This window comes from Nerophis lumbriciformis, linkage group LG02, assembly GCF_033978685.3.
Source record: "Nerophis lumbriciformis linkage group LG02, RoL_Nlum_v2.1, whole genome shotgun sequence".
Taxonomy (NCBI): Eukaryota; Metazoa; Chordata; class Actinopteri; order Syngnathiformes; family Syngnathidae; genus Nerophis; species Nerophis lumbriciformis.
The window spans coordinates 19,237,501-19,251,355 of NC_084549.2; the positions used below are offsets into that span (position 1 = coordinate 19,237,501).

Genomic DNA, 13,855 nt, shown 5'->3' on the forward strand with positions numbered 1-13,855 from the left:
CCATTCAGAGGTCACGTAAACATCAAAACTGTCTCTTTACACAAGTACTTTCTTTTAACTCCAGTCTACCGTAAGGCAGGACAGTGACAAACCTGAACTCATTAAAAAAAAAAAAATGTAGAAAAAAGTAATAGTAGCCCTGGCTTGCAAGTTATTAAGTTCTTAGCAAAAATAGTGAAACAATACAAGTATTAATTGTGTTAACTGAGAAACTTAGCAGGCCTGTATGTGCAGTTTATCAATAACTGGTAACTTAATTTTCCCCACAAAAAATATCAACCTGGACAACTATTGGATGTCCAGTTTTGACAATGAAAACCTGTCCTGGTGGCATTACGATCCAGTATAAACAGCAGGAAGCAAATTAAGCCAAAAGTCCTGGCTGACTTATTTTTTTAAAGACAACCAATCTCTTCAGATAAAGTTCCTGAGAATGAACCGTTAACCACCGCGTGTGAAAGAGCTGTAAAAGGTGGCAGCTAATTGCAGGCACTACTTTTATCACCAGAATCAGGCCTAAGTAAAACGCTCAAAACCCGAAGCAGCGGACCAACAAGGACAGGAAGTCACAACCTCTTCCAGTGGAAAGTAGTCAACTTAATATTCAGGGTTGGGGGGGAAAAGTCTGCTTTGTTTTAGCAGCACAATGTAATCATTGTTCAGGAGGAGAACAGTGCAGTGTGTCGTGTTTGACGTACAAACAAAAACAAGTTACAAGGCATTTAACACAAACAAAAATAGACCAACCAGCAGTGTGTGTGTGTGTGTGTGTGTGTGTGTAAGTAAAAGAAACAAACAGATCCTCCTCCTGCTTGTAATTAGTGTCACTTGCTGCATTCCAGTCCAGATACTCATTAGCTTCCCATGTCAACAATAACCTTGCATACCACGTGGTTAGCGCAAATCCAAAAGCAAAGTTAAACAGATGCAAGCGCATGTAAATTTTCTTTGCTGTGCTGTCGCCTTGCAGGTGGAAGCTTTTTTTTTTTAATCACTATGAATTTGTAATTTTTTTAAAGTACAAAATAAAGCTTCCCGCCTCAACTGGACATTTATTAAAAAAAATATCCACAAACCAAAAAAAAAACATTCCCTTTTATTGTCTTCCAAAATGTCACTTCTGTTTGTAGATTATTGTAAATCTCTTTGCAATTTAAGACTTGAGTCTTCAAGCCTACCTGCCAGCTCCAGTTCTACTGTAAACAGGAACACCTGCGGGTCTGACTTGCAGCTTTTAGCAAGTGCGCCTCCTATGGCTTGTTTTCGGCTTGGAGGCTTCCCTCCACAAACATATTCGGGATGTCTTGGCCAAAGTAGATCTTACTGTTCGCTGCTATGGCCTGGAACTTCATCAGCTCCAAGTACTCTGGGGTTAACTTCAGCTGCAGAGAAGCACACATGATTGTTAGGCTAACTTTCACTGTATGGTTGAGAAAAACACAATCAGGGGTCTTTCCTGGGACTTTTTTGACCACTTCAAAAACCTTTAATGGCCCGATCACTACAACTCTCCTCTGCGCAGTTCTGGCGCACCAATACTAGCGACACTTTTCAACTAAGTTTTGTCTTTTGGCAGGAATAGGTTGTCCACTCAAAAATCAAGCTTAATTCAAATAAAACATCCAACCCTTTAAAGTACCGTATTTATCGGAGTATAAGTCGCACCGGCCGAAAACGCATAATAAAGACGTAAAAAACATATATAAGTCGCACTGGAGTATAAGTCGCATTTTTTGGGGAAATTTATTTGATAAAAACCCAACACCAAGAATAGACATTTGAAAGGCAATTTAAAATAAATAAAGAATAGTGAACAACAGGCTGAAGAAGTGTACGTTATATGAGGCATAAATAACCAACTGAGAACGTGCCTGGTATGTTAACGTAACATATTATGGTAAGAGTCATTCAAATAACTATAACATATAGAACATGCTATACGTTTACCAAACAATCTGTCACTCCTAATCGCTAAATCCCATGACATCTTATAAGTCTAGTCTCTTACGTGAATGAGCTAAATAATATTATTTTATATTTTACGGTAATGGGTTAATAATTTCACACATAAGTCGCTCCTGAGTATAAGTCGCACCCCCGGCCAAACTATGAAAAAAACTGCGACTTATAGTCCGAAAAATACGGTACCAGTAAAGTGAAAAAGCAAGTTGACTCTATATTAAAGCCATTGTCACATATATCTGATGTATGACACCGAAAGACTTCCAAAGTTTGCGACTAAATAATTATGGTCAAAATAGTATCAATCTCAGAGATTCACGAGCCATTTTGAGAGATTAGCTCGCCAGACACGTCACCGCGTGACGTAGAGGTAGGAGCCACAGATCCTTTCATTATCAACAACAACAACAACAATGCAAATCATGCAGACGTTGTGAGAGCCAACAATGATTACTTTGGAAAAAAGTAAGATCCATAAACGTATATTGTTGATCCTGAATATAAGGAGGATGGGCTGCAAGTTTTAGAAGCTCTGCTAAATGGATCCAGCTTTAGTGAAACACTATAGCATCATTGCTAAGTGCTAAACAAGAAATACAAACATAATAAAACGAAAGCTTACTGTACGATGTCTGCACGTTCTTTGATGATGACTGATAGGATGTCTAACTTCCTGTTGTATAAGGAATTAATCATGATGCGCAAAAAGGGTTAACAAGGAAAAGTCCCCTTGCAGACACGTCTTTGGTCGTGTGTTTGTCTCCATCTCCAGGTATGAATTGAATGTCACAGATGAACAACTTCTAGATTTATGGCTAAATCCTCCTTATATCCAGGTGAAGGGCATGATTTATAATCTAGAATAACTTTGATGAGCCGAGACACGATGATGTGGAGCAGCAGCAGAACATTGGGGCTACCGCACAGTAAAGCAGCAGAGGGCTACTGAGCTGTATGTTATCAAGCGGCCGCTAAGAAATAGTTTGTCTGCGTTAGCGCAAGAGATGTCCGATAATGGCTTTTTTGCCGATATCCAATATTGTCCAACTCTTAATTACCGATTCCGATATCAACCGATACCGATATATAGTCGTGGAATTTACACATTATTATGCCTAATTTTGTTGTGATGCCCCACTGGATGCATTAAACAATGTAACAAGGTTTTCCAAAATAAATCAACTCAAGTTATGGAAAAAAATGCCAACATGGCACTGCCATATTTATTATTGAAGTCACAAAGTGCATTTTCTTTGTAACATGCCTCAAAACAGCAGCTTGGAATTTGGGACATGCTCTCCCTGAGAGAGCATGAGGAGGTTGAGGTGGGCGGGGTTGAAACCGATAATTTCCGATATTACATAATACAGCATTTATTTATTATTAGGGATGTCCGATAATATCGGACTGCCGATATTATCGGACATCCCTAATAATTTGGTTAATATTCAGGTCAGGAAATGTATTGAGTATTGTTGGCAGGTTTTGGATGGTTATTTAGAGGGTTTTGTGGGCAGAATATAGAGCCCCCACTGACTACATTGTTAGCGGATGTATTATGTATTCATTTATTTTTTACTTAAAATGTATTAACAAAAAGAAATACACGTGTTCATGTTTTATATAAGGATTGTGAATGAGACAGCACATCTCTCTCAAATTTTTTCCAGTATGACTGATCTGATAATATGGTCAGAGTGCAGAAGTGTAACTTCAGTGAGGTCAATCCCGGAAATTATCGAAGACGTTCGAAGCAAAATATTCAGAATGCCTGACTGAATTTGTGGCATTTTGTTAGGTTTAGACGGTATTTTCTCATACTTTGCGGATTGTAAATACAATTGGATATGGTTTAATGAATACAATGAAACACAATTCAGCACATAAAGACAACTTGTTTTTCCATTCTACTGGTACTTCAAGGGTAATTTTGGCAGCCTTGTGAAGTGTTGACAATACTACTGTAGGTAGGTATTGCCAAGAAGCATTGTTACACCGAAGACAATCGACCAAACACATATTTCATGACTTACTCTGCCATGTTTATACATGTGTGTTAACATGTTTTACCTGGTTAGCTTCAGCTGATTTGGCAGCAGTGTAAAACTCTGCATCTGCCTTGGCCTTCTCCCTTGCAAGGAAAGCAGCGTCTGAATGAGGCACAAACGGGTGACAAGCTGTAAATGATCCGTCTCACAGATGACAAGGAGACAAGTGAAGAAGCAGTAAGGCTGACCCTCTATTTCGGAGATCTTCTTCTCCGTCTCCTTCTCCATCACTTTCTGCTTGAAGTGGATCTCCGCAACCTGAGCCAACTTTTGAGCCTCTGCACATACACAGAGATGAGGTTCAGCAGCAGGCAGAATTGAAGGTGAGAAGACTGGAGGAAATGAAACAAGTTAACTGGGCTATAGTAAAAACACATTTACCAATAATGGCCTTCTTCCTCTCAGTCTCTGCCTCTTTTTCGACCACCTTCTGAGTCTGAGCGGTAATTAACAGACGGGTCTTCTCGGCTTCCCTGTACAGACGAAAACAAGGTTCCCACAAATATTAGTCTTCCTGCTGTTGGACTCCCCTTAAAATCAAGTTAGTTATAGGAAAGAAATGACGTTCACAGCAACATCAAGTCAAACTCACATAAGTTCAAAGTTCCGCCTGATAGACTCTGGGATCTTTGGCTTGGTAACACGGACAGCCTGGATGAAAACACATCTTACTGCAATTCCATAGCTCAGTGGTTCTGAAACTTTTGTCACCAAGTACCACCTCAGAAAAAACCTGGCTCTCCAGGTACCAGCATAATGACAAACATTAAAATACAGTAGCATAGTAGGCCTAAGTATTCACTAAAAACAAGGCAGAGGTTTTATTTAACAAATAGTTCATATTCTTGGCCAGTGTAACTGCACATAGTTTGAACAGTAACACGGTTTGAATAAAGGAAAATAAAATACTGTACTTTATTCAAGTGATTCTTTGGCGTACCAATAGATAGAGCCTGTGTACTACTAAGGGTACACATGAAGTACCACAGTTTGAACATCACTGTCATAGCGATTTAAAGCAGTTACTTAATGATCGGTGCGTTAAGCATTCAAGAACAGTATGAGGCACAATCACTAAACATTAGCTAGTGTCAGATCATGCATAACCCTGAACAAACTAAAATATTTGCAAAAACAGATCAAACTGATCCAATGTCAAATGGCTTAGACTTAGACAAACTTTAATGATCCACAAGGGAAATTGTTCAACAATAGCTCAGTTACAATGATGGAAAGTGTAAGGATGGAAAGGACAATGCAGGTATAAATAGACTAATATAGCGATAAAAAATCTAACATATATACGAATACATACATATGTGTACAGAATAATATATATATACAGATATATTATATTAGGCTGTTGTGCGGTTAAAGACCATTTCATTTTGATGAAGATTGGGTACAGATGCAAAGACAGGAATCTACGGTAATCACTTTGTCTGTAATAAATGCTTTTCTTTCCTCTAAAAGTAAGTTTGGCAAAGTTTTCTACATTCTGAGATAGCATCAGATGTGGAACAACACCTGTGTGTAAGAGTATTTCGCAATGTGTTAAGTTTACCATCCAACACTACTGTTGTGTTGAAAGCAATTCTCGCTGACAAGTACTGTAAATGTCACACCAGACAACAGAATCTAATACCGTATTTTTCGGATTATAAATCGCAGTTTTTTTCATAGTTTGGCCGATTTATACTTTGGAACGATTTATGTGTGGAATGATTAACACATTGCCGTAAAATATCAAGTAATATTATTTATCTCATTCACCATCCTGTCCGGATTCAGAAAGGCTGAAAAAAATTGGAACTGCAACTGACGATGACTCTGACGTAAGCGACGTACCGATGGAAGAGGAAGCGGCACATTGTCTACCTTTGGAGTTGGCAGAGTTGTTTAGGAAGAAGATTTCATCGGATTTAGCGATTAGGAGTGACAGATTGTTAGGTAAACGTATAGCATGTTCTATATGTTATAGTTATTTGAATGACTCTTACCATAATATGTTACGTTAACATACCAGGCACGTTCTCAGTTGGTTATTTATGCGTCATATAACGTACACTTATTCAGCCTGTTGTTCACTATTCTTTATTTATTTCAAATGTCTATTCTTGGTGCTGGATTTTATCAAATAAATTTCCCCCCAAAATGCGACTTATATTCTAGTGCGACTTGTGTTTTTTTCCTTCTTTAATTATGCATTTTCGACCGGTGCGATTTATACTCCGGAGCGATTTATAATCCGAAAAATACGGTAGTTTGTCGCTGTCTGAAAGTGCACAGTGGACAATATCCCTTTTTTCTAGGAATTGCATGAAAAGGCAAAGGCAGACAGAAGTCAGGTAAACTGTTTTTTTTTTTTTTTTTATACAGGCAGTCCTTATAAAAGACCTTTTAGTGATTTGCTACAAAATTTAGGTCGTTATACTCCACTTGGTATTTTTGTGTAATCCCATTACCACACACTTCAACAAAAAGTAGTTGATATTTTAAAAGTATGGTTGCAACTGTGTGACTAAACCAAAAAAAGTACCTGTATGGTAAGTCCAGGGGCCATGGCATTAAGATCTTTCTGCAGTGCAGTCTTCAGGTTCTCATCAATAATATCTGCACAACAAATATAAACACTTCATCTTAATTGTTCTACTTCACTTGATCCTCCACACTGCATCAGTTAGTTCAGTTGCATCCGACTAACCAAACAGCTCTATGTAGACCTCCTGGAGGGTGTGCACGCTGCAAAACTGGTTAAGTTCGTGGTGAATCTTGTTGAAAATTAGAGTTTTGTCGTAGTCGGCCGTGTAGTTCCTCACAATATCCAACACTACAAAAAACATCAACAGGAGAAGTAATAAGACAATTGTGACCACAGACAGTTGACACAACAGCTTAATGCAAATTGCAAAACAAAGGAAATGTTGCAAATCGTTTTTAACATGTACCTGCTGAGGTGACAAGCATGTTGACAACCTCTATTCGGTCAAAGTAGATCATCACCCCACCACTATTAAGGAGACAAAACAATTGACAAATTAGTTGGTTTTTTTGGTACACTTTAAAAGTTATATTATAAAAACTATTGTATATTTATTTTGTTTTCCTAAAAAGGACTATTAAAGGGGACCTACAATGATTTAATCTACATTTAAAACACCTCCCTGTGGTCTAGATATTTATTGGATTTGCTTCTGTGTACATTTTTGGTACATTTTGCTCCACAGTCCCTTTTATAACCCGTCCATCCATCCATTTTCTACCGCTTCACTTTCTGCATATGTCTGCAAGAAGTTTGTTTGTAGAGGCGTTCCCAGATTGCAAATAAAAGCAGACCACATCCTCTTCAAAAGTATCATAATTTATCTTTTAAATCTTATACATCTTAAAGACGAACGTGACCGCTATTTTTTTTCAAGGCACGATCAAAAATCAACTTCATAAACATTATATAGATTCAACCCATCTCAACATCAGGTATACCTGCACACTTTCTGATCGCTACAGCGCTACATAAAAAAAAAAAAAAAAAGACAAATGCTCCTAAAAGCAGCATTTATGCTCAAAGCGCCTTTATGTCACTACATGTTGCATGTCGGTATTATGCGCATGCCAAAATTAGATTAAAATAATACTTTATCCTACCTTTATCTTGCGTTTTCTCACATTCAAATGGCATCATACAGAGCTCCTCCCCCTCTGGCTGATAGCTTTACCTAAAAAGTTTGTCCACCTCACTGTGATGTTGCAACGTAACCCAACAGCAAACCACCACCAACAAATGCATACAAAATTGTGTGCAAACTCACTCCTGAATGCTTGATCCTAATGATTTGGCATTGTTAAACATGAGTATCCAACATTGTAACAACATTTATAGGTCAGAAAAGACAAATCATTAAAAGGGGCCCTTTTGTCCAAATACAACTTTTCTTGCCATTTGGTACATACTGTTGTGTATTTGGGCTCTTAATAAGTCCCACAAATGTGAAATCAAACCATGGAGGCATTGCAAAGATATTTATAAAACAATCTTGCCTTTCTTTAAACTACCGGGAAACGAACCGTTTGGAATTTGCCTCTCTCGTGACGGTTTTTCCCAAGTGTGACATCAGCGGATTATCGATATATGGTATAAATTTACCTAAAGGGCTTTACGCAAATCTGCCGTTGTAGTCCGCTTTGTAGTCAATAAGCGCCTTCTTTTTTTGCTATGCTCTTGATGTGGGACAGACTGTCTCGTACATGCACATGCATCCTCCGCTGTTGCCATTTCAATACAAATGCCAATACAAAGTAGTGTATAGCTTGAACTAAATCTGTCAGTAGACTCACTATGGACGCGCTAAAACTACAACAAAGATGGCGGGAGAAGACGCAGTCAAAGTGGAGGCACATAAATAAGTCCGTCCAAAAAGGGCGCATGCTGAAGAGACGGTCAGAAAGCAGATGGAAAATGGTCTGTAAAACTTAAATCTATGCAACATTTTGACCAAAGAACCACCATTACATGTTATTTAGACCACAATAAAGTGTTTTAAATGTAGGAAAAAAATCATAATAAGACCCCTTTAAGGCAACAATAAAAAGAATAATTGAGACAAAAGAGGTAATAAATTATGAGAATAATGTCAATGTACCAGCAAGTGGATGTCCAAATTCCCACACAACATTAAAATAATTTCCCCCAGGGATCAATGAAGTACTTTCTAAAAGAAGCAGCCATTGTTTTGGCAACCATGGGCAGCAGGTCAATATTGATTAAATCACATATGTTCGATGCCAAACAAACATGCATACATCTATATCTACATACTGTATATAAATACATCTACAGTACATGTATATCTACAAATCCTCCAAAAAAAAGTAAATGTACTGTAATAATTAACCCTCTCTACAGTGCGCTTCAAAAATTATTAATGGTTAAATCAAGTTTTACTTCTGTATTATATGTAATACAGTATTTCTCTTATTTGAAATCATAATATTACAGCGATCGATAAAGATATTCATCTAGCCTGACTTTGCACCTTAAATCAAATCAACTTTATTTATAAAGCACATTTAAAATGTACCACTTGGGTAGCCAAAGTGCTGTACAATAGGCATGTTAAAAGATAACACAAGAGAAACGAGCAAACACAACACAAACAGAGCACGATGAAAAAAAAACAAAAAAAACATAGAAACAGGTTCACAGCAGGTGCATTATGGGACGCCATAGCAGGGTGGAGATCACAGAGTGTTAAAGGCCATGGAATAAAAGTGTGTTTTTTAAGAGCGATTTAAAAACAGGAAGAGAGGAGGCCTGTCTAACACTCAAAGGTAAGTCGTTCCAGAGCTTGGGAGTAAACTATGCTAGCAACAACAACAACAGTCACACCGTGACAATCTCAAGTTGACTTTGGCAGAACAACTTTTTGATGGACATCATCTTTATCTCCTGCCTCATCAATAACACATCCGTACATTGGTGAGACTTTGAAATGATTGATGTAGAAAAAAGCAAACGGAATGTAGCATCAGACATTCAGCATAGCCCTTCAGGCTAACAAGGCTGCTATCAGCGATCAACAGCAGTCTGAGCAAAGTGCAAATTAACTCTTGATTCAAGATGCACTTCATCTTTGACATAAATAACACAACTTTGGTGTAAGTGATGTGGAACCACAACACAGACACGCAATGCTAACAAGACCAAACAAGTAACAAGAAAGCTAAAGATAGTTGCTGTGACTGTTGACCAAGTGTTTGCAGAACAACGCCCATGGTTTCAGCAGATGGAAGCCCAGTTCTAACTTGGAGAAATTACCCAGAATGGGACAAAGTATTTCCACGCCGTGGCCGTGTTTTAATTGCCTGGCGACAACCACAGCAGCGATGATTGAAGGATCCTCCGGCCTACCATTAAGTACTTTATTTTACAGAAAAACAAAAAACTGAAGACTACATATTGGATAAAACCGGTGTAAACGTGACTTTATGTGTACCATTTCATCTTTAGAGAGTTTTAATAATGGTGAAAAACAAGTTAATAATACCCAAACTATGACAATATTTGATTCATTAATATTAATCCTACTTCAGTAAAAAAAAAAATTGTATAGCGGTCATGTTCGGTACCAACTAACCGCAATAAGGCTCCAGCACCCCCCGCGACCCCGAACGGGACAAGCGGTAGAAAATGGATGGATGGAAACAAGAGACTACTGTATAATATGTTTTCCTCTCTCTATAAAGGCCACAATGCTCCTTTGTAGGGCTGAGCGATATATCGAGTTTGTAAGATATATCGATATATTTTTAAACAAGATATGAATTAAGTAAATATCGTAATATCGATATGATTTATTTCACGTTAAAATGACCAAACACCGCTTATTTGTTGTGTTCCTTGTTCTCCTCCACTTCCCACTCCCTCGCAAAACTCCATGGGCTACTAAACCCCTCCCCTTCTTCCTTCCAAGACGTGCTTGCACATATAAGAACATCCATGGTTGTTTACTATGATGAGTCACGATTGGTTGAGATTATGCCAAAACATTAGGGACAGGCCAATCAGAGGAAGGGAAATCACAAGACATCCCAAATGACGACGACAGAGTCGGAGGAAATAAATCGGGAATATTCAAGCGGGCGATTTATATATTAAAAAAACTGAAGATGGCAGAGGGATTCCCTTCTTTAGATTTTTCTTTTAGCAATGTAGACGACGTCCAGGAAACCCACAATGCGTCTACTTGGCCACATTTGAACAAAGGTATGAGTCTGAATAAAACATTAATTTGAGTTGTTTACCATGTAAGCCCAAATCAAAACTGTTCTCGAGTTGCCAAGCCGGGCATATTTTGCATGAGAAATGCTGCCAAAAATGTATGCCGAAGTGAGGAAGATCATAGCCGCACAATTAAGTCAAGTCGCTTACTTGGCGCTGACATGTGTGACAGTCCATTACATAATCGACTGGGAATTAATAAGTGCCTGCTTGCAAATGTATTTTTTTATCTGAGTTTGATACATTTTGTATTATTTGCACAGCTGTGTTATTTATTTTATGAAGAAACATTTTTTTTCTCCATTTTATTTATATAATGTAATTCTGTACTGCTTAAACAGTTTCTTTTCTGTGCTGTTAATACCCATCTTGACTAACTGGGTTAATAAAAGTGCCACTGACTGTTTACAGTACAGTTGTCATTCACTTCATATTTCAGTGAATCTTACTCAAAAATGAATATCTTTATATGTATACTTTCACCAGAAAATATATCGAAATATATATTGAATGTCGAGTTTAAGTAAAAATATATCGAGATATACTTTTTCCTCCATATCGCCCAGCCCTACTCCTTTGTAAAGCAAATATTTGACATTACACCTAATTATATTCTAGTACCTTGTTCCACAAGGTACATTCTTGATCTCATCTGTCTGGAGTGTAGTCTGAAACACAAAAAAATTACAGCATTATTTACAAAACAAAGACCTTGACAGACTCCAACATGTAAACTCAGGCTGTTACAGCTAAATATGGACAAATGGTGATTAGGTGAGGTTCCTGTTGCTTTGTGTGTGCGTGTGTTGAAACAAGTCGACTCTTACTTCCTCATGTTTGTGTCAAAAGGCAGAGAAGGCAGAATGCTACTGGAGATTACCTGCACTGATCTGAAGGTTGTGATGAAAGGCAGCATAATATGATATCCAGGACCATTAGGGCCTGTCAGCAAAGCCCCACCCCTGAACAGACATTTAAAAAGAAAAAAAGTTATGGAAATATTTCCTAACATCTGATTGTCTGCTGATTACACATCAGGAGGGTTGGATAAAGAAAGATGGCTTGGAGCCCAGAAAGTAAACTGGCAACTTTGGCTGCAGACTGTGAGTTAACATAAACTCAGCATGTCAAGGTGAGCATTTACCTGTAGTAAACAGCAAGGTGTCCTTCCTCTATTTTGTGAATGGATGAGTGTAACAGGATTGCCATCACTCCTGCTATGGCTGCAAACACAGCCCCTACATGCGGTATCGCCATTCTCACTGGCTCGCCCCTGCAGGCACACACATACCCACCACAAAATAAACATAGTGAAATTATTTTTTTATCGAACCACTAAATGCCGTGAAGCTTTTCTACTGTCTGTCAATTAAAACCAATGAAAATAAAAAACTATTAAATTGGACGTGCATGTATAGTAGCTTTATTGTAACACGTACAGTATACACTATACAAGGGAAATATTGCTCAATCGTTAAAGTAAAATGTATCAATTAATAAAAAATGTCACATTCTACTAAGCAACAACTAAATAATTATGATATTATCACATAAAAAAAACTCTCATACGTCCCAAACTCTAAACTTTAGGAGTTAATGCTGACAGACCGACGGCATTCTAGCTACAGTTAGCCGGCTAGCTAACGTTCACTACCGGGGGCGGCTTTAGCTATCCGCGCTACCTCAATGGCCAGTTAGCGTCAAACAAGCGGTCCAAAGAGGCTGCCCTTGTGTGCGTGAACACGGGGAAAACTGACGAATGAATGTCAAGTTGGAAAAAATACCACGAAAATTACCTCTATCTCCGACAGTCGAGCGCTACTTGTATTCACTTAACGGCCCATCCCCCGTGTCCACTGGTGTAGTGATGTGTAGTTCGAGAACGAAGCGATATTTTTAAATGGCTCTTTAAGGTGAACGATCAGCGAGCTCAAGCTGCGCGTGATTGGTCAATGTGTCGTGTCGTCACTGGTCAGTCGCTCAAGTTTCATGTTCGAAGCATTGTAGCTGTCGTTCATGGTTAAGAATGTCGTGCTGTCATTCTTTGACAAAGAATCTAGCGGGATTTAATATAGCCACGTTATATAAACAGCTAAACAATCCAGAGTTATGTGCGTGGAATATTATTTGTAACGTAGTAACCTAAGCAACAAAAAAAAGTAAAGAGCCATTAAGGCGCTCGTTATGGTGAGCCGAATCAAAAAGTTATGTTCTTTATAAAGAGCTAAACTTGAAACTGCCCACCGCGCTGCACTGGCCGCCACCCACAGGATTTACAAGCTTTTTTACTGTACCGAGTTACGTGTGCTGCGTTCAGGTGCCGTCGGAATATTTTGCACAACCTGATTTGACAATTCCAATGTACAAATAAATATTACAAAACAGCTCTGGCATTTAATGCCGAATTCCAAATAATAAGGTTTAAATTATGTACATCGTATTACAAATGCTCTGGAGTCAAACATCTTCTACTTCCTTCCCACGGCCATTTGGCTCTCCAACGCATCACACGAAGGCCAAAGGTCATCACGGTGAATGCCACATTACAACTTAATTGAGACACTTTCCTTCCAGCATCTAACTGTTCCTTTTTGCAATTCTAAAACATTTACACTTTTATATCTGTCCAGGATTTGCAGAATGCAAATATACAATTTGCAAATGTACCGGTATATGTATATATTTATACATACATATATATGTATATATTTATATATACATACATATATTTATATATACATGCACACATACAAATACCTACATGTATATACTTTATACATATACGGTATATATATATATATATATACCGTATTTTTCGGAGTATAAGTCGCACCTGCCGAAAATGCATAATAAAACATAAAAAAAACATATATAAGTCGCACTGGAGCCCGGCCAAACTATGAAAAAAACTGCGACTTATAGTCCGAAAAATACGGTATATATATATATATATACAGTACAGGCCAAAAGTTTGGACACACCTTCTTCTCATTCAATGCGTTTTCTTTATTTTCATGACTATTTACATTGTAGATTGTCATTGAAGGCATCACAACTATGAATGAAC

At 38.0% G+C, this 13,855-nt stretch overlaps 2 protein-coding genes across 3 annotated transcripts in view; one reads left to right on the plus strand and one right to left on the minus strand.

Moving 5' to 3' along the window:
• spef1 (sperm flagellar 1) overlaps positions 1-4,353 on the plus strand; it is a 32,994-nt gene extending 28,641 nt beyond the window's left edge. Inside the window, exon 7 of the mRNA XM_061953650.1 lies at positions 4,162-4,353. Coding sequence (XP_061809634.1) covers positions 4,162-4,191 — 30 coding nt within the window. The 3' untranslated portion in view covers positions 4,192-4,353. The remainder of the gene's footprint in view (positions 1-4,161) is intronic.
• erlin1 (ER lipid raft associated 1) overlaps positions 1-12,795 on the minus strand; it is a 12,997-nt gene extending 202 nt beyond the window's left edge. Inside the window, exons 1-12 of one of the 2 annotated variants that reach the window (XM_061953068.2) lie at positions 12,585-12,795; positions 11,933-12,061; positions 11,669-11,750; positions 11,410-11,456; positions 6,959-7,020; positions 6,715-6,840; positions 6,550-6,623; positions 4,603-4,661; positions 4,392-4,483; positions 4,199-4,288; positions 4,033-4,112; positions 1-1,382 (exon numbers count right to left, since the gene is read on the minus strand). The exon at positions 1-1,382 is cut by the window's left edge and continues 202 nt beyond it. In XM_061953068.2, the coding sequence (XP_061809052.1) occupies positions 1,251-1,382; positions 4,033-4,112; positions 4,199-4,288; positions 4,392-4,483; positions 4,603-4,661; positions 6,550-6,623; positions 6,715-6,840; positions 6,959-7,020; positions 11,410-11,456; positions 11,669-11,750; positions 11,933-12,045 (957 nt within the window). In that variant the 5' untranslated portion in view covers positions 12,046-12,061; positions 12,585-12,795 and the 3' untranslated portion in view covers positions 1-1,250. Of the gene's footprint in view, positions 1,383-4,032; positions 4,113-4,198; positions 4,289-4,391; positions 4,484-4,602; positions 4,662-6,549; positions 6,624-6,714; positions 6,841-6,958; positions 7,021-11,409; positions 11,457-11,668; positions 11,751-11,932; positions 12,062-12,470; positions 12,565-12,584 lie in introns of those variants that run through there. The other variant, XM_061953148.1, reaches the window with a different exon arrangement.
• Positions 12,796-13,855: the final 1,060 nt, after the last annotated feature.